At 42.6% G+C, this 26325-nt stretch overlaps 1 protein-coding gene across 1 annotated transcript in view; it reads left to right on the top strand.

The window, feature by feature from the left end:
* Positions 1-24924, top strand: part of TMEM178B (transmembrane protein 178B) — a 347171-nt gene extending 322247 nt beyond the window's left edge. The window contains exon 4 of the mRNA XM_038382440.2: positions 23841-24924. Coding sequence (XP_038238368.1) covers positions 23841-24091 — 251 coding nt within the window. The 3' untranslated portion in view covers positions 24092-24924. The remainder of the gene's footprint in view (positions 1-23840) is intronic.
* The last annotated feature ends 1401 nt before the right edge of the window (positions 24925-26325 follow it).

The raw sequence follows: 26325 nt of genomic DNA, 5'->3' as shown, positions 1-26325 counted from the left end.
ACACACCACACCATAGTAACTGTAACTCAGGAACCAATCCATGCAACAAACCTCAGTGCCAACTCTGCCCACATATCTACACCAGTGACACCATCACAGGACCTAACCAGATCAGCCACACCATCACCGGTTCATTCACCTGCACGTCCACCTATGTAATATACGCCATCATGTGCCAGCAATGTCCCTCTGCTATGTACATCGGCCAAACTGGACAGTCCCTACACAAAAGGATAAATGGACACAAATCAGATATTAGGAATGGCAATATTCAAAAACCTGTAGGAGAACACTTCAATCTCGCTGGACACACAATAGCAGATTTAAAGGTAGCCATCCTGCAGCAAAAAAACTTCAGGACCAGACTTCAAAGAGAAACTGCTGAGCTTCAGTTCATTTGCAAATTTGACACTATCAGCTCAGTTTGAGTTTGAATTTGCCTAGTTTTAGTTTCCATCCACTAGATCCTGTTCTTTCTTTGTCTGCCAGGCTAAAGAATGGCTAGCCAACTACAAAAGCAGTTTCTCCTCCCTTTGTATTCACACCTCAACTGCTAGAAGAGGGCCTCATCCTCCCTGATTGAACTAACCTCGTTATCCCTAGCCTGATTCTTGCTTGCATATTTATACCTGCCTCTGGAAATTTCCACTACATGCATCCGACGAAGTGGGTATTCACCCCCGAAAGCTCATGCTCCAATACGTCTGTTAGTCTATAAGGTGCTAAAGGACTCTTTGCCGCATTTACAGATCCAGACTAACACGGCTACCCCTCTGAAGCTTGGTAAACTTAGGACATTCAAACAACAAGTGTTTTGAGACAGCTAAATGAAACATCATAATCTAGAAATAAAGAATATAGGTCATATTTACAGAAGAGAGGACTGTAACCTGGAAAGCAATGATTCTGAAAAGCACTTAGGGATCATAGTGGATAACCAGCTGAATGAGAGTTTCCAATGCAATGCTGCGGCTAAAAGGGCTAACACAGTCCTTTGATGTATGAATGGGAATATTAAGTCAGTGTAGGGAGGTAGTGTTACCTCTACACACAGTATTAGAGAGACCATTGCTGGAATATTGCATCTAGTTCTGGTGTCCATGCTTTTAAAGGGATTTTGAAAGATTGGAGGGTGTTCAGAGAAGAGCCACAAGAATGATTTTAGGTTTAGAAAATGTGCCTTGTAATGAAAGACTTACACTCAATCTATTTAGCCTGTGGAACATAAGGTTAAGAAGTGACTTGATTGTGGTCTAGATTCTAGAATTACCTACAGAAGGAGAAGAGATCTTCTACTAGAAGGTTCTTTAGCCTGGCAGACAAAGGAAAAACAAGATCTAGTGGATGGAAATTAAAACTAGGCAAATTCAAACTGAAATAAGATGCATTGACTGTTTTATTAAATCTGACAAATTCTGTCATCAACATAGTGAGGTGGTTGTAATATAAATGTGTTGGTAAGAGACTGAATTTTTTTTCTGGTCAGTCATAGTTACATGACATGAGCCAGAGTTACAAAAGGTTATCCCCCTGTCATGTGGCATGGGTAAGTAGCCACTGACTCTAGTGGCTACTGTTACATCCTCCCTGACTTTTTGAAAGTCAAATACAAATGAAATATCACTCCAAAATAACAATCACAATCTGAAACAAACAATTAATAAAACAGACAAATAGAGACTTCTAGGCTGGAAGTCAGGATATTCAATATCTGTCAGTAACTCCATCTCTGAACCTCTGGCTTTCTGATCACTTGGTCTCTTCTTGTTCTCATACTAGTGCCTACTGCAGAGGTCAGGTTAGCCACTGAGATGGATCTGCAACTTGGAGCCTGTTTATTGCTCTTGCTGTTTTTCCACTGACAGTGACTTGATGGGCAGATGTTACTTCTGTCAGCACAAGAGCATTGTCAAGTAGTAATCTGGTGATTGTCCTCAAAGAGCAGAGGGTCAGTGTTCTCCATAGTTTTGTTTGGCTGTTCAAAGAACCTGCAGGGCTAAAACCTGGGACCAGGCGGGCTCTGGGCCACTGATGCTGCTGCATCACCACGGGAGGGTTAAGTCACGCTCCCATGAGAGGACTCTGTGAAGCTAGGCTTGGCAGGCACTACCACAGCCCACTGATTGGCTGATACCAGTAATTAAACCAGGAAGCCAACACGAGGAGCTGTCTGAGCAATGACACAGACTGACTGACTACTTCCGCTCCAGGCCTTGCTTGTGACAGATGAGAGACTCTGACGTCTGACCCTGGTTTTTCCTTGACTTCACTATTCAATTGCTGTTGGTAACCTAGTACCTGACCTTCCTAGTATGACTTCCTGGTATCCTAACCTGGCTTGACTCTGACCCTGCTATCTGCCTGCTGCCTGCAATTTGGTGCCTCACCCTGACTTTCTGGCATTCTGACCTGGCTTGCTCCTGACCCTGCTACTTGTCTCCTGATCTCAGCAGCTAACCAGGGCACATCAGCTGCCACAGCCCAGCCCTGAGATGCTGTTTTTTGTTTCTCCTGTAGAAGCGATCTTCAGGTGGTTATGACATCTGACATCAGTGCAAATGACAGGAGACCTTGGCAGGTTGGCAGCCAGGGTCTGTTTTGAAATCTAACCTCTTCCACTTGCAGTGGGGGTAACTAGGAGCATTCTTTGTACTACTTCAGAGTTAAATGTCTTTGGCTCAAGAGGCTTGTTAGATGTTTAAGGGTTTTGTCTCCTGCCCAAAATTCTCTAAGCTAGTCATTTTCATGAAGCATTATGAGGTGGGCTGTGGTACTCTAACGATGCCAAGTATGCATACCTAGAATCTGCCAGGGCTAATTTTTTTTAAATGAAGGTCTGTTATTTTTACTGACTTTTCTGCTAGCCCATGTTACTCTGTATAGTGAGGACTTGATGTAGTGTGCTTGATCTAATAAATCAAAAGAATGGCCAAAATGAGTCACTTGTGATCCTTTGTGGGCTATTATCTGTTATTAACTCATCTGGAATCCCATGACAAGTAAATGGTGATTTACAATGTGTTACTACATTGTTATTCCATGTGTTTTGCAACAAGTTAAAAAAATTCACTAATAAGAAGTCATCTTTCCTGTTTAGTTCAAATGTATCTATGCCAACAGAGATCAGGAATCTCTGATGGCTTCCGGGGTTATTTTGCAGTCTATTTATTGCAGATTTCACACTTGGATACCTTATCTTTGATGACAGCATTTGTTTGGTCATAACAGGATTTTTTTTAGCCTCTCTTCTTACACTTCTAAATACCCAGATGGGCACTACGGAATATGTATAGCATTTCTGACCTCATGCTGTTCAATCTGAGAATCTTTTCTCTGACACGCCACAGAACATTATGCCATCTCTTGTTGTGGCACTGAGCATTCTTACCCTAAGCCAGCAGATCATCAACAGTTACTTTCATCCCATACAGAGCCTCAAAGATCTGGGGCATGATGGGAAAAATCCTGTCCCCACTGAAATTAATAGCAAAATTCCCATGGACTTCAGTGGGGCCAGGATTTCACCTGATGCCTTCACACACGTCAGGGTGCTGAGACAATCCAAAGGGGAATTTGCTTAAACATATATCTGCCAAAAGAAATATGGGAGGCAGAGTTTTACACTTTGTATATTGACTCAGCCCTGCCTTGACTTGCATCAAAACCTGAATATTTAGGGGTCCTCTAGACATGAACTCTTTATCAGTTCTCAGGGAGTAGCACTCATGTTTGGTGGCCTAATTCAAAACTTTTGACTTCATACAAATTCTTAACTTGTTTGGCTTTATTATAATAGCCATCCTGATCATACCAGCTAGTTGGTGTCTGTTCAGTCAACAGCATCTACTTTTACCATCAGGTCAGGTTCAGCTTTCATTTTCTCTTTCAGTGCTAATGAGGTGTGATGTGGTTTGGTGTCATACTGAGGTCTCTATCAATGTGAACTCTTACATTGTCAATGCATCCCACTTCCCTCAACACTTCATCAAGTTATTTAAGAATATATTTTGTGTTCTGGACAGTTAGGGAGACCAGATGTCCCAATTGTATAGGTACACTCCTGATATTTGGGGGTTTGTCTTGTATAGACACCTATTCCCCCCCACTTCTGTTCCAATTTTTCAAACTTGTTATCTGGTCAACCTATGGACAGGAGACAAGTTAATCACCCATTTGATCATCTGCATTTGCAGCCCACTCTCTACCCCAGGCATACATGGGGTTTCTTCTTTCACTATTTCAAACTCTGCTGAGTGGTAGTCCTTACACAGATGTGCAAATGTAGCTTTGTCACATGGGTTAATTTGTGCCCACTGTATAAAATAAGGCTTTTTTTTTTATTTTAATGTCAGTGCTCTCTCTCTCGCTCTCTCTTGTGTGTGTGCGTGCTAAGTTTGATTACATTGCACTCAGCTCTATTTTGAAATTCACTTTTTTGTTAATTTATTTCCAGTGTGAAAAACAATCTGTTGCAGAACTTTCCTTTGTAAATGTATTAAGAGACCCAACAAAGAACTCTATTATTGTCAACTTCATGATCTTCATCAGAGCTCTGTTCTTCAGCTGTACATTCATGAATGTATTTTGCTTTTGTATTTCTTTGCAATTCGTACTGAGAACAACACACTTTTGCAAAATAGTTGTTTTTTATTGCTAAGGCCCTACCAAATTCACTGTCCATTTTGGTCAATTTCAGTCATAGGATTTAAAAAATCAAAAATGTCATGATTTCAGCTATTTAAATCTGAAATTTCAGTGTTGTAACTGTAGGGGTCCTGACCCAAAAAGGAGTTACGGGGCGGGGGGTCGCAAGGTTATTGTAGGGGGGTTGTGGCACTGCTACCCTGACTTCTGTGCTGCTGCTGGCAGCAATGCTGCCTTCAGAGCAAGGCAGCTGGAGAGTGGCAGCTGCTGGCCAGGAGCCCAGTTCTGAAGGCAGAGCTGCCACCAGCAGCAGTGCAGAAGTAAGGATGGCCTGGTATGGTATTGCCACCCTTACTTCTGTGCTGCTGCCTGCAGAGCTGGGCCCTCAGTCAGCAGCCGCCAGTCTCTAGCCACCCAGCTCTGAAGGCAGCAGTGCAGAAGTAAGGGTGGCATGGTTTGTATTGGCCTCCTTACTTCTGTGCTGCTGCTAGCGGGTCGCTGCCTTCAGAGCTGGGCGCTTGGCCAACAGCTGCCGCTCTCTGGCCGCCCAGCTCTGAAGGCTGCACAGAAGTGAGGGTGGCAATACCACGACCCCCCTAAAATAACCTGGTGACCGCCCCGCAACTCCCTTTTGAGTCAGGACCCCCAATTTGAGAAAGCTGATCTCCCCCATTAAATCTATATTTTATAGGGTAAAAGCACACAAAAGACGAGATTTCACGCTGGGAGACCAGATTTCACGGTCCATGATGTGTTTTTCACGGCTGTGAATTTGGTAGGGCTCTATTTATTGCATAACACAGCACCCTTTGTGATGGCCATTTTTTCATCATGTTATTACAGTCACTTTTATTGCAAACAAATCTGGTCTCTGCCATTTGTTTACCCTTGTATTACCTATTTATGCCTTAATATACACTATAATTAGAAAAGGAGTACTTGTGGCATCTTAGAGACTAACAAATTTATTTGAGCATAAGCTTTCGTGAGCTACAGCTCACTTCATTGGATGCATTCCTCTAATTAGAGATGCACTTTTGTTTTTTCACTGTTTGTTAACACTGTCATTGGAGAAGCACAATTTTCACTTGTTTTGCAAATATTCACTATTCTTTGCAAAGTCACGTCAGGGCTTTGGCTTTAAGCCAGATGTCAGCTTTACCTTCAATAACTCAGTCTTCGATCATCAGCAAATAGACTAATTATTCCATCTTCTAAATGTCCATGTTCGCACAATTCAGCTTTAGTATGCAGTTCTATCACAAAATGATCAGAGGTCTCGCCTGGCAGCCTATTCCTTGTCTTTTGCATGTGACATTCCTGGTGAAACACAGACTTCAGGACATTTTTGAATGACCTTGTCTAGTAGTTTGGAGTAACTTCTGGCTCCCATTGGAAGGTACTATCGGTCTCCAGTGCTTGTTGGCCTGCCCCATGTAGCAAGTGTGGTGGATTTCTTCCTGTCTAATTTCTCTGTATTAGCACTTGCTTCTAGGAGGAAGTGCTTCAACCCCTTCCCCCAGTAATATGCCAGTGTGAGAGCTTCAGGAGCTTACACTGGCTTCATCTTCACTACAGATTTAGTTTTCTTCTGACACCATATAGGAGTGCTGCTAAGTGACTCATGCTCGCTGCCTGTCCCTAGTTACATGATATGGGTCAGGGCTACAAATACTTTACAAACCCCTTCTTCACATCAGTGATCAACACCCACTCTCCCCTGTGGCTGCTGGTATGGGAGTGATAAGCAGACAAGGAAGATGTGTGACGAAAAAGAAAGTCAAGGATCGGTATGCAAGTTGCCAGCACAATTTGGTGTTTTATTCCAGATATGCAAAGCAGGGATGTTTGTTAAAGAAAACACCCAACAAGGTATAAGTGTATGAGATTCTACTCGCATCTATTTCTGCATTCTGGTCTGGGAAGAGGGTGAGGATGGCGGAAACAACCCTTCAGGTGCCCAAAGCAACATCTGAGTAGTGCATTTCCCCCTGTTGCAAGCTACTGGCGGGAATACAGTACAGCCATGTGTAGCATGCCAGTGTGTGTCAGTGCTAAGTGGCTTCCAAAAAAATCACTGATGCTATCCACGATCTCCATGAGTAGGATATCGCTGAGGGGAATAAATCACATGGCAAACAGAAATCTCAGGATAAACTGATTCCTGGGTATGTGGGAGAGAGAGTGGACAAGTGCTGACAGTTTAGGTAGGTTTATATATCAGAGCTGTTATGTGTATCGGTCTGTCTCTTTGCAACGCACATGTATATCTTCCTCTAGCTCACCAAGTAGAGGCTCGTCTTCAAGAAGTCAAAGGTTATGCATTATACTGCCTATGGCTGTGCGGTGCATATCTGCAATTAAATGACAACTGCAATGTCTGTCTATGCAGCCACGAATGGTTACCTGCTGTTGAGTCCTTTGGATCCCAAATTTAACCTATGTTGAAACTTGCATATGAAGGTGAAAAATAGGGCCTCTATTCCACTTGTCTGTGGGTGCCTATCTCACAAAAATAATAATTCTACTGCTGATTGATTTGTCAAACAAAATGTAGGGATTTAGTAAAACAAGCATGTGGCAAAGCTCCGTGATTGATCTCTCCAAAGCAGATATGAAGTATCTTGATAGCAGCTACCAAAGGGGAGGCAAGAAGGGAAAAAACTGACAGGAACTCCATGGAGTTCAGCTGAAAATGGCAGAGGCTAATGGAATTCATTTTTAGTAACTTTTTATGTGGCAAATTGGCCGTGGTCCCCATTTATTCTTTTTGTTGCATCTCTTATAGCGGTCACAGCAGAAGCAGTTACTATGGTGAAGGCTGAAAACACTTTCCATTATGAGATTCTCTTTTACATGCCTGTAACTTTTCATAACATTCTCGTTTGGGAATCCAATTTCTCACGCTTGTTCTCTTCTAAGAGATGAATAATTTTGGAAAGCTTATACAAAATCTTTTCATCCATTTGTGAGTGATGGCAGATATATACACTTACACACAAAGAAATCTGGCCATCCCTTTTGAAAGAGAACTGCATAATCAATGGCTAAAATATAAACGTTGAAGAGGGGCATAAATGTAGTCTTCACTGAGGAATAGTGCCTTTCCTTGGTTTGACAAATAGTAGCTGTGGTTTGACAACAGTCGGAGCATTTGCAAATGCTGAGCATGCTCATTTGAATTTGTCCATGACATTGGGACACTCACTTAAAAATGGGAACTGGGTGCATGCATGTGCCGCTCTGGAAGCGCATGTGTAATCCCACCATGAGGCGGTCACATAATTAACACCTATATGTGGTTTAGACACTAGAGGGGGACAAAGAACTACTCTGTATTTGCATGGCTTAGACACAGGCCTTTCAAAATTGATTAATAGGCAGGAAGGAGTCTGCCCTTTTGTTGCCCTGTTAATTTTGATTTTTTTTTTACTCTTCTTTTGCATTTTAAAATTATTTAAGGCCTTGAAGTGGCATAAGCAGCTTAAATTGATCTGAAGTCTTGGACTGGTTTAAGCTCTTTAAGATTAAGGCCATAGATTGCATTAAGCTGCAAACAAAAACGGAACTGGTGAGTTGGCACGGGGCTCTTATGTTGCCTTAAACATTTTTACATCTGTGCACTGATAGGGGATATATATATACAGGTATGGAAATGCATATTTGTCCTGAGAGACTAGCAGTCACTAGTCATCCTTTGGCCAACTGGTGCCTGTCAGCTATGGAATGGGGCATTTTCTTTCTTTAGTTCCTTTTTTCACCAAGAAAATAAAAATCTAGAAAATTAAATAGTTATACCACCTGTCAAGGTTCCTTTCCCACTCTGAACTGTAGGGTACAGAAGTGGGGACCTGCACGAAAGACCCCCTAAGCTAATTCTTACCCGCTTAGGTTAAAAACTTCCCAAAGGTACAAGCTTTGCCTTTCCTTGAACCCTATGCTGCCACCACCAAGCATGTTAAACAAACAACAGGGAAAGAACCCAGTTGGAGACGTCTTCCCCCAAAATACCCCCCAAGGCCTACACCCCCTTTCCTGGAGAAGGCTTGATAAAAATCCTTACCAATTTGTACAGGTGACCCAAACCCTTGGATCTTAAGAACAATGAAAAAGCAATCAGATTCTTAAAAGAATTTTAATTAAAGAAAAGGTAAAAGAATCACCTCTGTAAAATTAGGGTGGTAAATACCTTACAGGGTAATCAGATTCAAAATATAGAGAATCCCTCTAGGCAAAACCTTAAGTTACAAAAAGACACAAAAACGGGAATATACATTCCATTCAGCACAGCTTATTTTACAGTCATCAAACAAAAGGAAATCTAGCGCATTTCTAGCTATATTACTTACTAACTGAAGTTCTGAGACTGCATTTCTGATCTGTTCCCGGCAAAAGCATCACCCAGACAGACAAACCCTTTGTTTCCCCACAACCCCTGGTTTGAAAGTATCTTGTCTCCTCATTGGTCATTTTGGTCAGGTGCCAGCGAGGTTATCTTAGCTTCTTAACCCTTTACAGGTGAAAGGGTTTTGCCTTTGACCAGGAGGCATTTTATTGCACTGTATACAGAAAGGTGATTACCCTTTCCTTTATTTTTATGACACCACCTCTTCCCCACATCCCCCTCCCCCGAATTTTAATGTTAGAAATGCAAAAGTTAAGGTTGATTGTACAACAAGAAGATACAAGACAGCATCATAATACATATGTCCAAAGGACACATTTAAGGTAGCAGATTAGTTTTAACATTTATTGACTTCCAAGTGCTTCACTCTGCAGCCTTATTGTTGTGTTTCACACAGGTTTTGCATTTTTTTAAATAATATTATCACCCAGTTTCAAAAGAAGACACTTTGAAAAATGAACGTGAAACACTGCTTTCACCATGATCACTTCTGTAAATCACTCTGTATCCTTCATCGTAGTGCCCTTTTGTAACTTCCTACAATAATACTCATCAAGGAGGGTTCGCAACACACATCTCACCACCTGCTGGAGCATCAGTTCACTTGTGGGACTATGTGTCCTACTTCTGGCAGAAACAGTTTTCACTAAATGATTTGCACAGAACATCAGAAATGGAGCCTAATCTTTATGCCGATACCAACAGGTACAGTACTTTAAAGTGAAAACCTAAGAGTTTATGTCTACATGCGGAAATTGGGGGTGAGGGGTTGAAGCAGTGGTGGATTCCAGTCCAACGCCAGAGGTGTAACACAGGTGGTATTCATTTAATGCTTTTAACAGAAGGGATGGATCAGTAGCTGCAACTGGAGAATTTAGTGTCATTTCTGTAGCATTTGATTGCCATGGAAACATCAGCTGACCTTAAAGGCAAACTTCAAATGCTTTCTTTTTGTGGTTCATTTCTGCTGCTCCTAGACATGCAATCGCACCGCGGAGAAAAAAGACCAACACAAGTAGTTATGCCACCTTTGTATCAGATCACACAAGAACTCTGGCTTTTTGTGGTTCAGAGATCTGACAGTAGCTGTGTGTGAGAGAGAGAAAAAGAGAGTGTATACAACTGTCAACGATCCACAGGATCAGTGCTATGACCCCAGATTTGGAACAGCCTCTTGGATGACTCCTTCAATAAGCCAGACTCCCTAGGGGTCTCACTCTTCCTTGAGGATAAGCCCCATGGCTTCACCACCTCCTTACGCTGGACCTCTGGTCCTTCAGTACCTGCTTCACACTGTGCACTCCATTCAGCAAGCCCCTCTGAGGCAGATGCCTGAAGGAGACTTGTCCTATCTTAGGGAGCAATGCACCTCCAACAGCATCTGCAGGGACATTCACTCAGCGTTGTCCAAACAGGAGGGTTTATTAGTCAACTGGAACACAGTATAGAAAGTCCTTGGTTAGCATAGATTAAAGAAAGTTACAGCATGGTTCGTTCTGGTTTAGAGCCCCAGCCAAGTGGTGTCCCGTTGGTTCCCACTCTGTCCCCTCTTTGTTGAAGTTCTTGGGCCAGTCCCACCCAGCCCTGCCTCAGTCCTTTGTTGTCCAGCTGATCAAACACAACTGGCTTCCTGTGGAGGGGTGGGCCATCCCTGGTCGTTAGCTGCTAGGTAGCAAATGTCCCAGTGTTTGGCTTTTCCATTGTCTACATGGATTCTCCAATGGCATGGGACCCAAACCCAAGACAGCAAGGCATCGGTCACACCTGCCTCGTCCCCTGCTCAAAAGTAAATAGCCCTTTTCTACCCCTGACAATGCAGGATATGGGGGGAACTGAGGCACAGGACTTATACAAAATATTTACAGAAAATTCCCACTCCATCACAACAACCCATTGTCTTTCACTTCTGATTGAGATAGGCCCGTTTTCCTTAATGTGGCCTACATTAGACTGCTAAGTGAGTTCATCCTGATTTTGCAGCACAAGGCGTTTTTTCACGGCTTTTGTTTTGTTTCTTTTTAAAGTAGGCCAGATAGCTAGAGCGAACCCTAATTGCTCGCTCCCAAGACCAGCATGCACTGGTAGAGGTTTGGAGGCAGCACACTCGGCCCTCTGGGGAGATGAGAAAGCAGGTAAGGCCTTGTGCTGCTCGCCAGCAAATAATCTGGCCTTTGGCTCTGGGGAGAGTCTGTGTAGCCCCTTCCTTCTGGGAGAATAGTAGCTCTGCTGTGAAGAGGTGAACGAAAGCTGGACAAAATGTATGGAGTAGGCTCTGATAGGAACACAAAAGACTGTCCCAGCAACAGCCATGGAACACAAGCTACACGTTTTTTTAAAGTTCTGTAATTCTCTGCTCCTTGATAATGTCACCAGGGTTTTGATCTGCTGCTGGCATTTGCATTTCAAGACCATAGGAAGATGGTCAAACAAAACTTGAGCTTACTGGGGTTTTTAAACAATTACTTATCGAATGCCTTTAGCATACTAGTATCAAACAGAGAGGAAGGCAGTGCATGGGTAATAGAAGGAGAGGTAGGGCTGGCACCACACCTTACAAGGCAGGAACAACTCTCTGTGGAGAGAGAAAGGGCACTGCCTGTGTATGTGTAACAGGGCCCAGTTTGGAATTTAGAAATTGACTCAAGACTCAGACCCACCTTCCCAGGCATCCTTGCAATGTGGCCTGTCTTGTCTATTCTCAAGGGCCCTATTAGGGGGCAATAGAGAAGTTAGTCACCCATATGGTACTTGTGTGGAGTTGGACAGCTTCATGGTAGATGAAAGTTTTAGCTTCCTGCAACATGAAAAAAGAATCCATCTTAGCCCTTCTCAATGCCATGTAATCCTTTAAAAGGCAGAAAATAAGGGATCAGGCATGCTGCTGCCCACTCTGCAATTCATGTGATACCATTTTCATGGATTTGTCCTGTCTCTTGCAGGCTTCATTTACCCAACAATGAAAATCTCAGTTTGATTTCTGGACAATTATATCCCTCAGGACAAATATAAACGGTTCCAGTTCTAACTGAATGGCTCAGGAGACTGGTTGTGGGATACAAAGCCACCTACAGCAAGGTTCCCCCCACCCATTCAAATTCAATCCAAGTCAGACAGTGACCAAGAAAAAGTTATTATAACCTGACAGGTGTCTGGTTGCCTGAGTGAAGTGAGGTGGTGAGTCTCAGTACAGTTGCTAATGGACAGATATCCAAATCATACAACAACGATCACCACAACTGGCACCAGATGGCATCTTTGATGGTTTTGATAACACTACCCTTTCATCACTAGAATTGTTTCCTGCAGAGTATTTTAGAAGCATTGGCAGGGTAGTGTGGGAGAAGTTTGCGCGGCCTCTGTTTATGCTGTGCTTCTATAGACAAAAAAGGGACCTCAGCTGCCATGAATCTGACAATTCTCATCAGCTCTAAATTCACTTTAAAAGCCAAAGTCAGACTTCCATATAGTGATCTGCTTTTCAGAGCAGAAGTAGATCTATCCTCCACATCCTGGAAAAGGGAAAAATTAGCCAGAGTGCTGAAAGTCTCTTCTATTGGGAGTAAAGGCATGTTTAAACTGGATAAGAAGCCTGCTGTGATTTTAATAGTCTATTCTGATTACGTTTAATTTTCATCTTAAATATAACTGCGCATGTGTAAGAAATTGAAGAGTAATCACGTTTGTGAGGAAAAAAAAGGTAAAGTAGCCACAAAGCTAGAAGAAATTGGTTTGAACTAACACAAATCCTGTACTGGCAGGGGAAGAGAGTTAACGTGGAAACGAGAGACTAAAACACATTTAAAGAGAAGATAACAGAAAGTTATAAATAAGTCTGTGTAACAATGGGAAGCTGAAATCTTATTGTCCAGTGCTGGAGGCAACCATGATGAGATCATCCTGATGAGCTTCCCATTTGTGACTAATTGATCACTACTTACTGAGTGCTTCGCCTTCCTAAAGATTTGTTAGACCCACCTGCTGAGTAAGTGAATCTCAGTCCAACACCCTTACTGCTGTGAATGCAGCACTGTGACAAGTCAAGTCCTTCTATGTGATAATGAAGGTCAGCTCAAATTAATTGAGAGCCCATAATGGGGTTTCTGCCAGTGCTGCAATTTGGCATCAATCTAGCAGTCTGGTTATATGGCAGATCTGAGATGTGATGGAATGGGAGACATAAGTCAGATACTGGACAAACTTGCAGCAGGATAAACAGTCTGGGAGATCAGACCTGCAGTGATGGAAGGAGTTATTTCCACAAAAAATTACTTAATTATGACATGAATTACCTCTACCTATATTACCCCCACACCACTAAAGGGCCATGTTAATATTGGCTCCATTTTTTGTTGCCTTTGGTTATGTGCTTGCAGAGTTGCAAGGCATCATGTTGGCCTCATGGATGTAGTCAGTCATGATATTACTGCTGGGCTATCTTGAGGTGAGATTGTCACGATCATCACCTTGTCCACAGTGTTCAATGTTAGTCACTGAGTCACTCCTATGCTTTGAGCATCCCCTGTTCTATTTTTTTGGAGTCCGTCTCATCAAGACATAATGCGATTGTAGCTTCTGAAGAAACAATGCAAGACAGGATGTGCAGTGATAGTGTCACTCCTTTCTTGTGTGCAGAACACATGGGAAGGTGTGCACTTATTGTGTTGAGTATATCTTGGATGCAGAGATACTTGATAAGGTGCACTGTATATGCACCATTGGTGCAATCATATGCAACATGGTGCACTGCAATTGTAGAGTGCTGTGCTCAAATCTTGGGTGTCATTATATACAACAATTTGGAGTTACTGTGTCATATCTATGTGCCATAGGAACAGTAGTACACAATGAGCCAGCTCCTTACCTGGTGTAATTAGGTGTAGCTCAATTAAATGCACTGATTTACACAAGCTGAGGATCTGGCTCAGCAGGGTGTACAGTTATTGTACAGGATACACGTTTCCCAGGTGTACACTACAGCTTATGTAATTAGAATTCAGTACACATGCAGTGCTGCTGAAATAATACACAACAGGATGCGTGGTTACCGTGGTTTACTATGCGTGCCTCCAGTATGCTGTGATACATGAGGCCAAAGGCCAAATGCAAGAAGCACCCAACCAGCAGATATATGACACGATAACAGCATTACTATACACCCCGCTGTTTATTGTGGTTCTTAGTTTTTAAAAAGTGTATTACATTCCAACCCATGTGGGTTTATGGTCTCATAATGACACAGCATGGGAACCCTGTCAGCCAATCAGATATCTCCTTCTGCCCAAGCCTGTTTATAAGGGCAAATTTAAAGTAAATCCTTTGCATTCTGCAACCCGTCTGTTAGCTGACGATGATGCAACAGTGTATAATTAAACAATAATTTATATTCTGTGCAAGTGTGCACAGAGCAATAAAGTGCTCTTAAGAGCCGTGTGCCGCTGAGGCATTCAGTCCATGCCCAGAAGGAGTTTACTGCAAAGCTGCTCCCTCACAACGGAGTTTGTCACCACGGAGCTAGGAACAGTATTGTTTTATTCTTTAATAATTTCAGGATTGTGATATAATTTAATTAGTTAATGGGACATCTACCTCAGGATCAGACCTCATTTTGTTATTTATTTGTTTCATGTACCTGGAACAAAAAAACTTGTAGGGAGAGAGAGGCTGAAAATGATGCAGCTTCTGTTGTGATGTGGGTTTTTTCATCCAGCTCTTTAATAAAAGATCAGATGACGACCACAAGACTAGCACACTCTCCAAAGAAATTAATAACCACAAATAAAAACCAATAACAACAACATCCAGATACAGATCTACAGAAACACTTTAAAAAACGAAACTCACATTTCAGTGAGAATTGCCAGGGTTAAATAAAGGGACACTATCATCTTCTAAATCAGACTTCTGTGGGGCTGTTCTTACCTACTAGAGTTGCAAAGTAACACCTGAGGTTCTTATAACTGTAAGAGATCAGCGAGGAAAAAAAATCTCTATGTCCACCCCTAGTTTATTTATCTTGCACATTGGAAAGCACAGTCTCTTCATGAGTCAGTTTCTGCAGTTGTTTTTTTGGGAGGCGCGGGGAAGAGGTGTATGTCTTTAGGTCAGGCACAGAAGAGATATTTTTTAAAAACCAAGAGGAAAATGTGATTGTAGAGCCACATAACTTTTGAGGAGTTTCAGGTGCAGGCATAGTACTGGAAACTACTTGTAACTATTTTAGGAACTGACTAGCTTTCAAATCCATGGCATCTCTTTAAGGTGAAGGAATGAATTCCACTAATATTTAGCTTTTCATCCTTTATCTAAAGCCTCAGACACAAATACTAGCCACAGGCATGTTTAAACAAAGTTGTCGTTAGCAGGGTTCTGGCACAGTGGCAGCATACAGAGGTTCCTCTAGCTTTCAAGCTTAGGCTTCACACAGGTGTAGAGGGCAAGGAATTGACGCATGGCTGGGCCACAGAGAAAATACAAGGGACTCTATAAAACTAGATACTTGGTAATCAGAATGGAGGAATATATGTGAGAAAGCAGAAGTGCAGGTGTGGAGCAAAACCTTAAACCGATTCAGCATGGCTAGTGCTGGCAAACTGAGCTGTTTGTGTCTAAACCATTCAGTACAACTGGTTCACTTCCAAATGGTGCAGTTCTCTAGTGCAGACAAGGCCTAAAAAATTTTGTTGCTAAGCTCGCTGATCCATCAATGTAGATGGCCACCCTGGCCACTGAGGAGAGGGGGTTGGTTTTTTTGGTACGAGTGCCATGTTAGCCAATCATGCTGTAGATCGCCTAGAAGGGTTAGTCAAACGCACAATTTGGCCAGCCTGGTAATCAGATGATAACAAAACCTCCCTACCTGAACATCTGTACAGCCCTGCTTGATACAATCATGCTGAGAAATGGCTGTAACCAGCTCCCCACAGTGCTGCTTCCAATATGGAGAGGGCAAAAGTGGACTGTCGAACCATAGTCGCAACTCATGCATGGTTTTCCTCCTCTGCAGCTCTGAATAGCCTCCATGGAAACTTATCCAAGCAGGGTCCCCAGGTACTATAGCGATTATTATTTATTGCTGGTATTGCCTGACCACCGAGAGGCTCCAACTGAGATGAAGGGTCCCGTTGTGCTACACATTGTGTATAACAAAAGGATCGTCCCTGCCCTAAAAAGCCTAGAATCTACATGTAAGATGAGAGATGTATGTAATAGCCCGGTCAACTTGTCCTTGCTGGCTGTTGTATTTGTATCCACACCCTGGGCCTGCATGCTTTTAAACTTCCTTTGGTCTGGGGAGGCTCTGGCCTCTCTGACATACTTCGTGGGTGCAGTTTCTCTTTTGGGTACCTGGAAATGGGACCTCATGACCCCCCTGCTGTAGGCCCCCAGAACCAGTTCTGAACCAGCCCCTCGCCCCCAAGACACCGCAGTGGCTTAAGCCCACCCTTTCCCAGAACAATGACTGTGCGGATTCTCTAGTTTATAATTTACCCCTTCTGGGATATGTGATCCTTGAAGCAAATAGACACAGACATTGCAAAGGGTTACTAAAAAGTGATCACTCTTTACTTTAGACACACAAGAGATATACAGATCTATGCAAAATAAGAAACATCTGTGTGTGATTCCCTGCCTCAGTTTACTCACCACTCAAGTGTTCTCTGGGATTTGATCCGGATTCTGGGACTTCTCTTCTTCAACACATGCTTCTTTCCCTGTTCTGGTTGGTGAGAGACAGCTACTCTGAGCAGACCTAGTCCTTTTATAGACTTCCAGATTCCTTTGTTAGGTCAGCCTTAACCCCCTGGCCAGGTGATCGACTGCCTGATTACCAGCCCACCTGAGTAGACTGGGTCTTCTGAGTGCCTGATAGCTCCCTGTCTCTATTTGAATGGAAGGCCATGGAGGTTTAATAACCCTCCATTGTTAGCCCTGTGTTTCCACCCTTTGGAATTTCATACCAAGATGGAGGTAAAAAGACAGCAGAGAAGGCACAGACCAGTCTTACATTCATCATGGAGTTTGTAGTTTGATACAGATAGGTACCGAGGGTTCATAATATCAAACAGAATTAATAAATTGGATATAGATTCCCCAGATCGGCCTCGTCAAGATTAACAGAGCAGTGGTACCTCACAAGTACTACCGGTGAGTTCTTACACTCCTCTTTTTCAAGATAGAGCTTCTGTTATTACCTTTTATTGATTTAATAGCTAGATAAACACAATTAATGTGTAGTAACAGGCATTAAACCTCTCCCCATTATCAGGGCAACCATTTTCAAAACCAGATTGAAAGGAAGCAGCTACTGGATGTCAAACAAAGCAACTTCTGTGGTGTAGATACAGCCTTAGATGAGACTTGCTGTCTTGCCTGACAGAAGCATTTCCCGATGAAATGTTATTTTTCCTTTATCAGAAATATTGTTGTGGCTTTATCTCATTCACTAGTGTTTCATTTGGGATGATCCCACCTCCCCTCACAAATCTCAGCCTGGATTTCTCTGCCCCCATCAAACAGAATTCAATTTATTCCACTCCTGTCAGCTGTGCTGGAGAAGTCAGTTTTTCTCCCCCCAGTCCCACTTGGTTGCCAACGCATCCCTGGCGGACTGTTATTACTGCCTATCATTCATATTCTATCCACCAATTCCATGGAGGGGAGATTTAAACCTCAACCCATCTGCATTCAGTTCTGATTGGATGATTATCCCAAAGCCGCAGAAAGTGTTTTTGATAAACAAATAAAAATTCTATATTGCCACTGCTGTCCTGGGATGCTGACTCATTAGTAAACATGGAAGGGAAGTACATGACTGATTGCAAGAACCTATCAGGGAAATTCTTTAGGATTTAATTTTTTGCAGGGAAGAGACTGTAACAATGAATTGTTCATGAAATGTGACAGTCCTGGAGGCTCTGAAGTCCTGTGTCTGTAGCATAGGTACAGTATCATGGGCAACAGTAGTCTACTTTCCCCTCACACCGGCCCAGCAGTATGTCTAACCCTGACTTGGAGAGATCACTTCTTGGGGTAGTTCAATCTCCATGCCCATTCAGTCCAACAATGGTGCCAATCAGGAGGGTGGTTTTATGTCATATGGGCATCTGTTCACCAGGTATTGGACTGCAGGCCCCAGCTCATTTTGCACTGGTCCCCAAACAACCCAGAACAAACCAGCATTCAGTTATTATCAGTTATTATCAGTAGCCCTGGTACCTCTTACATCATGAGGCCTGATTAACGGTAAGTGGGGCCATCCTAGCTCTGACAGTTGAATCTGAACAACGTGTGGGATTCACACACTGGACATACAATTTTCTCTAGCCAGCATGATTCAGCATTTTTTGTGCCTTGGTAAGTTGCAATAAATAGTGAGATAATGGCATATCATTGATGGATACTGGTAAATTGGTGTTTAAAATATTGTACATGACATCTTACGTAACTCAGGACAGTGGAGGGGTATGGAGCCAGGCACCAGTAAATTGTTGTGCATACTACTGATTATTTATTAGCTCAGGAAAAACACAGAGTTTGATCCAGGGACAGAAACAGCATTTTAATGAGTTTCACATTCATGGCTGGTTTTACTCTCCATTGTTGTAACTTTCTCCTCACTAATATTTGTTACATGGTCGTGTTTAGACCAAGATCTGAGCCCCATTGTTGTGGGCACTGTACAAATACAGTCCTTGCCCTGAAGAGTTTGCCATTGAGTTAGATGAGACTAAGTGTAGGAGAAAGGGGAGTACTTCCTTCCTTTCGTATTTAGCAATCACATGGTTTCAAACTGGCAACACAGATTTTCCCTGATACCTCCTCTCACAATCCTATGTCTCTAATGGAGCTGAAATTATCACATTCCTTTTAGCAAAGAAGGGACTCTTTTGCCATTTTCTAACCACAGCCCTTTGAAACAAGCCACAGAGCTTAGTTTATAGCTCGGTAGCTCTGCCATGCACCTTCCTCCCATCACAGTATAATAGCCAGGACGGCCTGCCACACAGGGACTACTGCACTTCTCCCATACAGCCTCATGTTAGGAGGATAATCCATTTAACAAGGAAGGATGTGGGGGAAGGGACTGGGATTTCTAATCAAACAAGTGGGTTGATTTCAGAATAAAGACTAGAGGATCACCTGCTGACTTCTGGGAAGGAGGCCCTCCAGTGGCCTGCATCTACAGCTGTTGATTTTCAGATGGCGTGACACTTCTCTAAAGATGACCCCAGAGCCTGGAGTGTGTCTGTAAGATATTTGGAAAGATCTGGAGCATTTAAATGGGGATGATTCTTAGGTATTTACCCTCCGGGACAGGGACTGTCTCTTCATCTATGTCTGTACAGCACCCTGCACAATGGGGACCTGATCCTAATTGGGACCATAAAATGTTTATTATTCAGGAATGTCTGGTCGCCATGTATAGAATTTGACCAGCGAGACAAGTTCCCCTCAACCGCCCCTTGTTAGAGGGAAAATGAGGGCTAACATCATGTATTTTCCTCCTCACACGAGGTGAAAATCAAACTTCTCCCATTCTCTGTCCTATTGCCTCTGCCAGGAGCTTTCTGGGCCAAAGGACACCATCAGTGGCATTAGAGGAGTGAGTCTGACAGGCTGCCAGCAAGGTTGGCTTACCACACTACAGGGGACACAGAGCAGGATGAATGTCCTTCTGTCATGGGCGGCAGTGCAGACTGAATGGCCAGAGTTCTGAAGGCATTTGCTGGCAGCTGGCTTTTTGGGTTTGTCTAGAGAGAAGTCAACCCAGTGTGTATCATGCTGATATATAGTTTCAGATACGTCAGAGAGAGGGAGAGGAAATACATGGGGCCAGGGTCATGTATGTAGGAGGCAGGGAGATAAAACCAACTGCAGCAGAAATATATGGAGGCTCTTGGTCTCTGTTTGTTGGTCTTCATTTATCCTCAGAGCAGGGACAGGTTCAGAGCATCTCTTCCTTTCAAGAGGGCTGTGAAACCTTTAGCTCAAAAGAGCCCAATGCCGGCTTACAGTAAGGTTCTGGCAGCAGGTACACTCCCAGAGCGATGTAAAGTAGCCTCGGTGCAAGTGAGAATCAGGCCCAAAAGAGCGTCGGGGTAGGGGACAAGTTTTGATCACTCTTTGTGTGTACCTTCATGCCAAAGGAAAACATTCAGAGTTGTGGTCACAGCACTCCACTTAGTTTGTATGACACTGGCCAGAGCATTCTGTGCTGTGCAGCACGGGATGGGTTAATGGCTAGCATTCCCAGGCATTTGCATGAAGAAAATGTGAGCCAGAGGTCAAACAGGAGGTCAGTGGCGGAGATGGGATTTACGTGGAGATCCTAGATTTGTTTTGCTGTAGCCTCTAAAAAGGATTTTGGCATACTGGCATGTCTCTGTGTGCCAAGGATGTCCTTTGGTATGTGTTCTCCCCAACACCTTGTCTGGTTGGCTTCAGCCATTCCGGAAATATTCTACTCTAGCATAATTCCACTCATGCCCGCAGAATGGAGTGTGTACAATTCACTGCTTAGCTGCAACTAGCAATGATAAAGAAGAGGAAGAAAAAGAGGCAAAAGCAAGAAGGAGAGGGAAGAGGAGTGGTAAGAGAAGAATGTGGAAAAAGAGAGAGAGAAAAGGAACTATAATAATAACATGGCCCTCACTGTGTTGGGGGGAAGTAAGGAGGAAAATTAGACCATTGGCTCTACTGTGATTTTGGCTGTCATCTCTAGGGAGAGGTGCTCAGATTCTGTGGTAGAATTATAGGCTAGAAAGGGCTTTGAGAGGTCATCTAGTCCAGGCCCCTGCACTCAAGGCAGGACTAAGTATTATCTATACCATCCCTGACAGGTGTTTGTCCAACCTGCTCTTAAAAATCTCCAATGATGGAGATTCCACAACCTCCCTAGGCAATTTATTCCACTGCTTAACCATGCTGACAGTTAGGAAGTTTTTTCTAATGTCCAACCTAAATCTCCCTTGCTGCAATGTAAGCCCATTTCTTCTTGTCCTATCCTCAGAGGTTAAGTACAACAATTTTTCTCCCTCCTCCTTTTAACAACCTTTTATGTACTTGAAAACTGTTATCCTGTCCTCTCTCAGTCTTCTCTTCTCCAGACTAAACAAACCCAGTTTTTTCAATCTTCCTTCATAGGTCATGTTTTCTAGAACGTTAATCATTTTTGTTGCTCTTCTCTGGACTTTCTGCAATTTGTCCACATTTTTCCTGAAATGTGGCACCCAGAACTAGACACAATACTCCCGTTGAGGCCTAATCAGTGCAGAGTAGAGCGGAAGAATTACTTCTCGTTTCTTGCTTACAACACTCCTGCTAATACATCCCAGAATTATGTTCACATTTTTTGCAACAGTGTTATACTGTTGACTCATATTTAGCTTGTGGTGCACTATGACTTCCAGATCCCTTTCCACAGTACTTGTTCTAGGCAGTCATTTCCAATTTTGTATGTGTGCAACTGATTGTTCCTTCCTAAGTGGAATACTTTGCATTTATCCTTATTGAATTTCATCCTATTTACTTCAGACCATTTCTCCAGTTTGTCCAGATCATTTTGAATTATAATCCTATCTTCCAAAGCACTTGCAACCCCTCCCACTTGGTGTCGTCCACAAACTTTGTAAGTGTACTCTCTATGCCATTATCTAAATCATTGATGAAGATATTGAACAGAATTGGCCCCAGAACTGATCCATGCAGGACCTCACTTAATATGCCCTTCCAGCATGACTGTGAACCACCGATAAATTCTTTCTGGGAACGGTTTTCAAAACAGTTTTGCAGCCACGTTATAGTAGCTCCATCTAGGTTGCATTTCCATAGTTTGTTTATGAGAAGGTCATACAAGACAGTATCAAAACCTCACTAAAGTCAAGATATATCATATCTACCACTTCCCCCAATCTACAAGGCTTGTTACCTGGTCAAGAAAGCTATCAGATTGGTTTGACAAGATTTGCTCTTGACAATTCATGCTGACTGTTACTTATCACCTTATTATCTTCTAGATGTTTGCAATTGATTGCTTAATTATTTGCTCCATTATCTTTCCGGGTACAGAGTTAAGCTGACTGGGTCTGCAATTCCCTGGTTGTCCTTATTTCCCTTTTATAGTTTGGCACTATATTTGCCCTTTCTGGTCTTCTGGAATCTTTCCCATCTTCCATGACTTTTCAAGATAATCGCTAATAGCTCCGATATCTCCTCAGTCAAGTCCTTGAGTATTCTAGGATGCATTTCATTAGGTCTTGGTGACTTGAAGACACCTAACTTGTCTAAGTAATTTTTAACTTGTTCTTTCCCTAGTTTAAGCCTCTATCCTACCTCATTTTACTGGCATTCACTATGTAGACCATTACTACCAACCTTCTTGCTGAAAACCAGAACAAGAAGTCATTAAGCACCTCTGCCATTTCCACATTGTTGTTTTTTCCCCCCTCATTGAGCAATGGGCCTACCCTGTCCTTGGTCTTCCCTCTTGCATCTAATGTATTTGTAGAATGTTTTTGTTACCCTTTATGTCTCTAGCTAGTTTGATCTCGTTTTGTGCCTTGCTGGAACATTATAAGAACATACTATAGACAGATGGTTCACTCCTGTGAAATTTGAAGAGGTCTTTATTTAATTTGGTGAAGTTGGGGGGTGGGATCGAAGAGGAAAATCAAGCTCAAAAAGGGAGAGTAGCTCAACGAAACCTCAACTAAAATGAGACTCATGTCTTTCTATGACACTTATTATCTGCCAGAATTACACACACAAGCTTCTCATGACGCAAGTAAGTACTCTTCTCCTCTTTTGCAGATGGAAAACTGAGGCAGCAAGTTTCAGGGCTTGTCTACACTTGAAGTGTTACAGCAGCATATCTGGAGCACTGCAGCTGCACCACTGTAGCACTTCAGTGTAGATATTAACTATGCCGATGGGAACTCCCATAGAGGTAATAACTAGGTCAACAGAAGAATTCTTCCATCGACTTAGTGCTGTCTACACTGGGGGTTTAGTCGGCTTAACTACGTTACTTGGGGGTGTGGATTTTTCACACCCCTGAGTAATGTAGGGAGTTGACCTACATTTTAGTGTAGACCAGGCTCTGTGACTTCCCCTGTATTACAGAGGGAGGGTAGAAGTCCAGGCTAGAGCAGCAAGGAGGACGGATGTTCCATTTTGCAAAGGATTTGGAGATTTCAAAATGTTCAGAATTGGAGTGAAAACCAAACAATTTTAAAATTCTCTGTGAAGAAAAATTCCCGAAAAGTGTCATTTTAGATGGTTCAGGATGATTTTAGATGGTTCGAATGTTTTGTTTTGAGAACATTGAGATTTTTCAACTTTCAATGATGTGTTATACGTATGTAATATATTGCAAAATTTTTAAAAAATGAAAGTCACGTAAAATTAAAACAAACATTTGAGTCAGAAAAATGGTCAAAAATGGGATGTTTTAACACGGTCAGAACTTCCCCTCCCCTTTTCTTTTTTCAAAACAAAATACCAGTGAAATTGTCCTGATTTCACAAAGCAACTTGATTTTGATGGAACAGCATATTCCAATGGAAGTTTCTCCAATCAGCTCTAGCCAGGGCCAATGCTACAGCTCAGCAGTTCCTGGCATCCAGTGTGACCATGCCTCTTTTTGTAGCAATTCCTCTGGCCCCCAGCCTTTCAGATATTACCTTATTGATCACACTGCTTCTTTTTTAGACAGCTGGGGAATGCTGCTTTTATCATTCTAACCTTTCTTTATTCTTTCCCTCCCTCCTTCCCCCCTCTTGTCCTTCTCCAGGTACCTTCTGCATCATTTCACTGTGCACATGCGTGGCTGGAATCAACTTTGAGCTCTCCCGCTACCCCCGCTACCTGTATGGACTTCCTGATGACATCAGTCATGGCTACGGCTGGTCCATGTTCTGTGCGTGGGGAGGCCTGGGCCTCACTCTTATCTCTGGCTTCTTCTGCACCCTGGCCCCTTCTGTCCAACCTGTCCCCAGGACCAACTGCCCCAAATCCAGACCTGAGAATGGGACAGTGTGCTAAAATAAATAAATAACAAACAAATATGTGTGTGTGTGTGTGTGTGTGTGTGTGTGTATATATATATATGTATACACATACATACATACATATAGCTATATTTATCTCAAACTGATGCCAGTGCCAAGGTAGAGCTCAGTTCAACATGGTACCTGCATCTCCAGAGGACTTTCTGTTGCTTCGTTCTTTCTCACAGAGATGGGAAAGCTTTTCTGTAACATGGCTCTTCCATCTAACTCTTAACTTCAGTATCATAATGTAAAGGTCAAGTGAAAATACTGTTGCATCTATCTACTGCCACCTGGGGTGGGTGGGGAAGCAGGTTATATGGAGGATATGAAACCTGAGTCTGTACAGGACATGGGGAACCAAAAACTATCAACTGCAAGGCAAGAGGAGAATACAAGCAACAAGCAAAGAAACAAATCAACCATTTGAGTCACCTCTAGAATGTAACCTCCTCAAGACCATTTTCAACCCCCTACCACCTTTAAAAAAAACAAACCCATTGTTATTTTTCTTCCTGCCTAAAAATAGAGGACAAAATTGACAGACTATGGGGGAAAGGGGGAGAAGCATTTTCTCTTTGCCTGCCAAACTTAAAAAAAAATAAACAAATAAAATAAATTTGGAACAACAAACAAACAAAGAAGAAAAAAACCATGAGGACATTTCAGTGGATGTTCTAACAATGCCGTTTTAATTTTCCAGCTGCCTTACATCCAGGCTTAACACGGAGGCTGAACTGCTGACAGAGACGCAGTGGGGGGCCTTTTGAAAATGCTGTGATACATGTGTTTATAACTCTATTTTCCCTTTTTTTAAAAAAAGAAAAATTTAAAAACATTGAAATGTGATCGTCTGTAATCCATCCATGCTGTGTTTGTAGCCCAAGAAAGAGGCATCAAGACTGCAGAAGTGCAAGGGAAGGCACGAATTCTGAGACAGCCTGTCTCCTTCGCTGGAGGTTTTGTTTTTTTTAACGGAACAATGGAAAATTCAGGATGGTGAATACCAGGAAAGAACCATCCAGGGAAAGGGAGGCAGGGGAGCCTTGCAGTTGATTTTCCTGAATATTTATTTGAGTGGGATTTGTTTTATTTTCCATTTTGGAAATTAAAGACTACTGGGCAAAAGTCATTGCAGAGGAGAAAAGGGGAACAAGTTTCCGTAAGGGAGAAATAAGTGGTGCCTCTTGTTGTGTCCAGGTATGCCAAATAAGACCTTCCCACATCTTGTCATTGGAAACTGCCCCATTTCACTGGACATCTCTTCTTTCCATTTGGGAGAACACTCTATACAGATGGAATAGAATGGGTCAGATACAGAGAATGAAAATCCATTCCCCATGAGCTCAAGTCCTGTATGATATACTTGTGAATCCACAATTAGAATTCTCTCTCTTTTTTTGTGTGTGTCTCTCTCTCTTTTTCCTGCTTCTGCCCTATCTGCCATCCCCTTTCTACTCTGCTCCTCTCATTGTGCAGCTCATAGATCCCAGAACAGCTAATTTAGCAGCTAAAACCCAACTGGGGAGGAAAAAGTCATCCAGGGAAGCTAAATTTCACCTGAAATTCTAGTAGTTCCTGATGTGGAACGTGTGGCTGGAAGGAATGCAGGAGAGAAGGCACCAGGGGAGTAACTAAAGTGGAGTAAGAGGATGCTCTCACTGAATAGCCACGTGAAGGAGTATAGAGAATCACTCCCTTGAGGCATCTACTGACAAATGCACAGGGAGGGGAGAAGGGGTATGAAAAAAAAGTTGTTAATTTAAGACCAATCTTTGCATCTGTTTGTTACATGAATAGTTCGTTCATGTCACATGTCCTAGTTGGTCGATAGATAACAAATATCCAGGGCATCTAAACAAAAACAATTGGCAGAAGAGGCAATTCTTTTGAAACAGAATTTGCTCCAGAAAAAAAAAGGACATGTTGACTTCTAAGTCTACAGTGCTGGGGGGACACAGTGTTTTGCCTACTTTTTAAAAAAAATAGTCATTCTCATACAATTCGATTATAGAGACGTTGTCAGTCGTTCCCTGCACGCTCTTTCCTTTCCCTTCCCATAAGTCTTTTTGTTGTTTTTGTTTTATTAATCTGGCCCAAAGAAATGAAGACTCTTGGGGGCATGTCAGAGTAGGATTGATTTGTTTATCTTTTATTCTCACTAAGCTGCTTGGTTTTTTGTTAGCTTGATTTGCCTTTTACATATTCCACAATCAAGCAAATCCAAGC

This window comes from Dermochelys coriacea, chromosome 1 (genome assembly GCF_009764565.3).
Source record: "Dermochelys coriacea isolate rDerCor1 chromosome 1, rDerCor1.pri.v4, whole genome shotgun sequence".
Lineage (NCBI taxonomy): Eukaryota > Metazoa > Chordata > Testudines > Dermochelyidae > Dermochelys > Dermochelys coriacea.
Note: the sequence above shows the minus strand (reverse complement) of the source record. Positions and strands in the feature narration are given on the sequence as shown.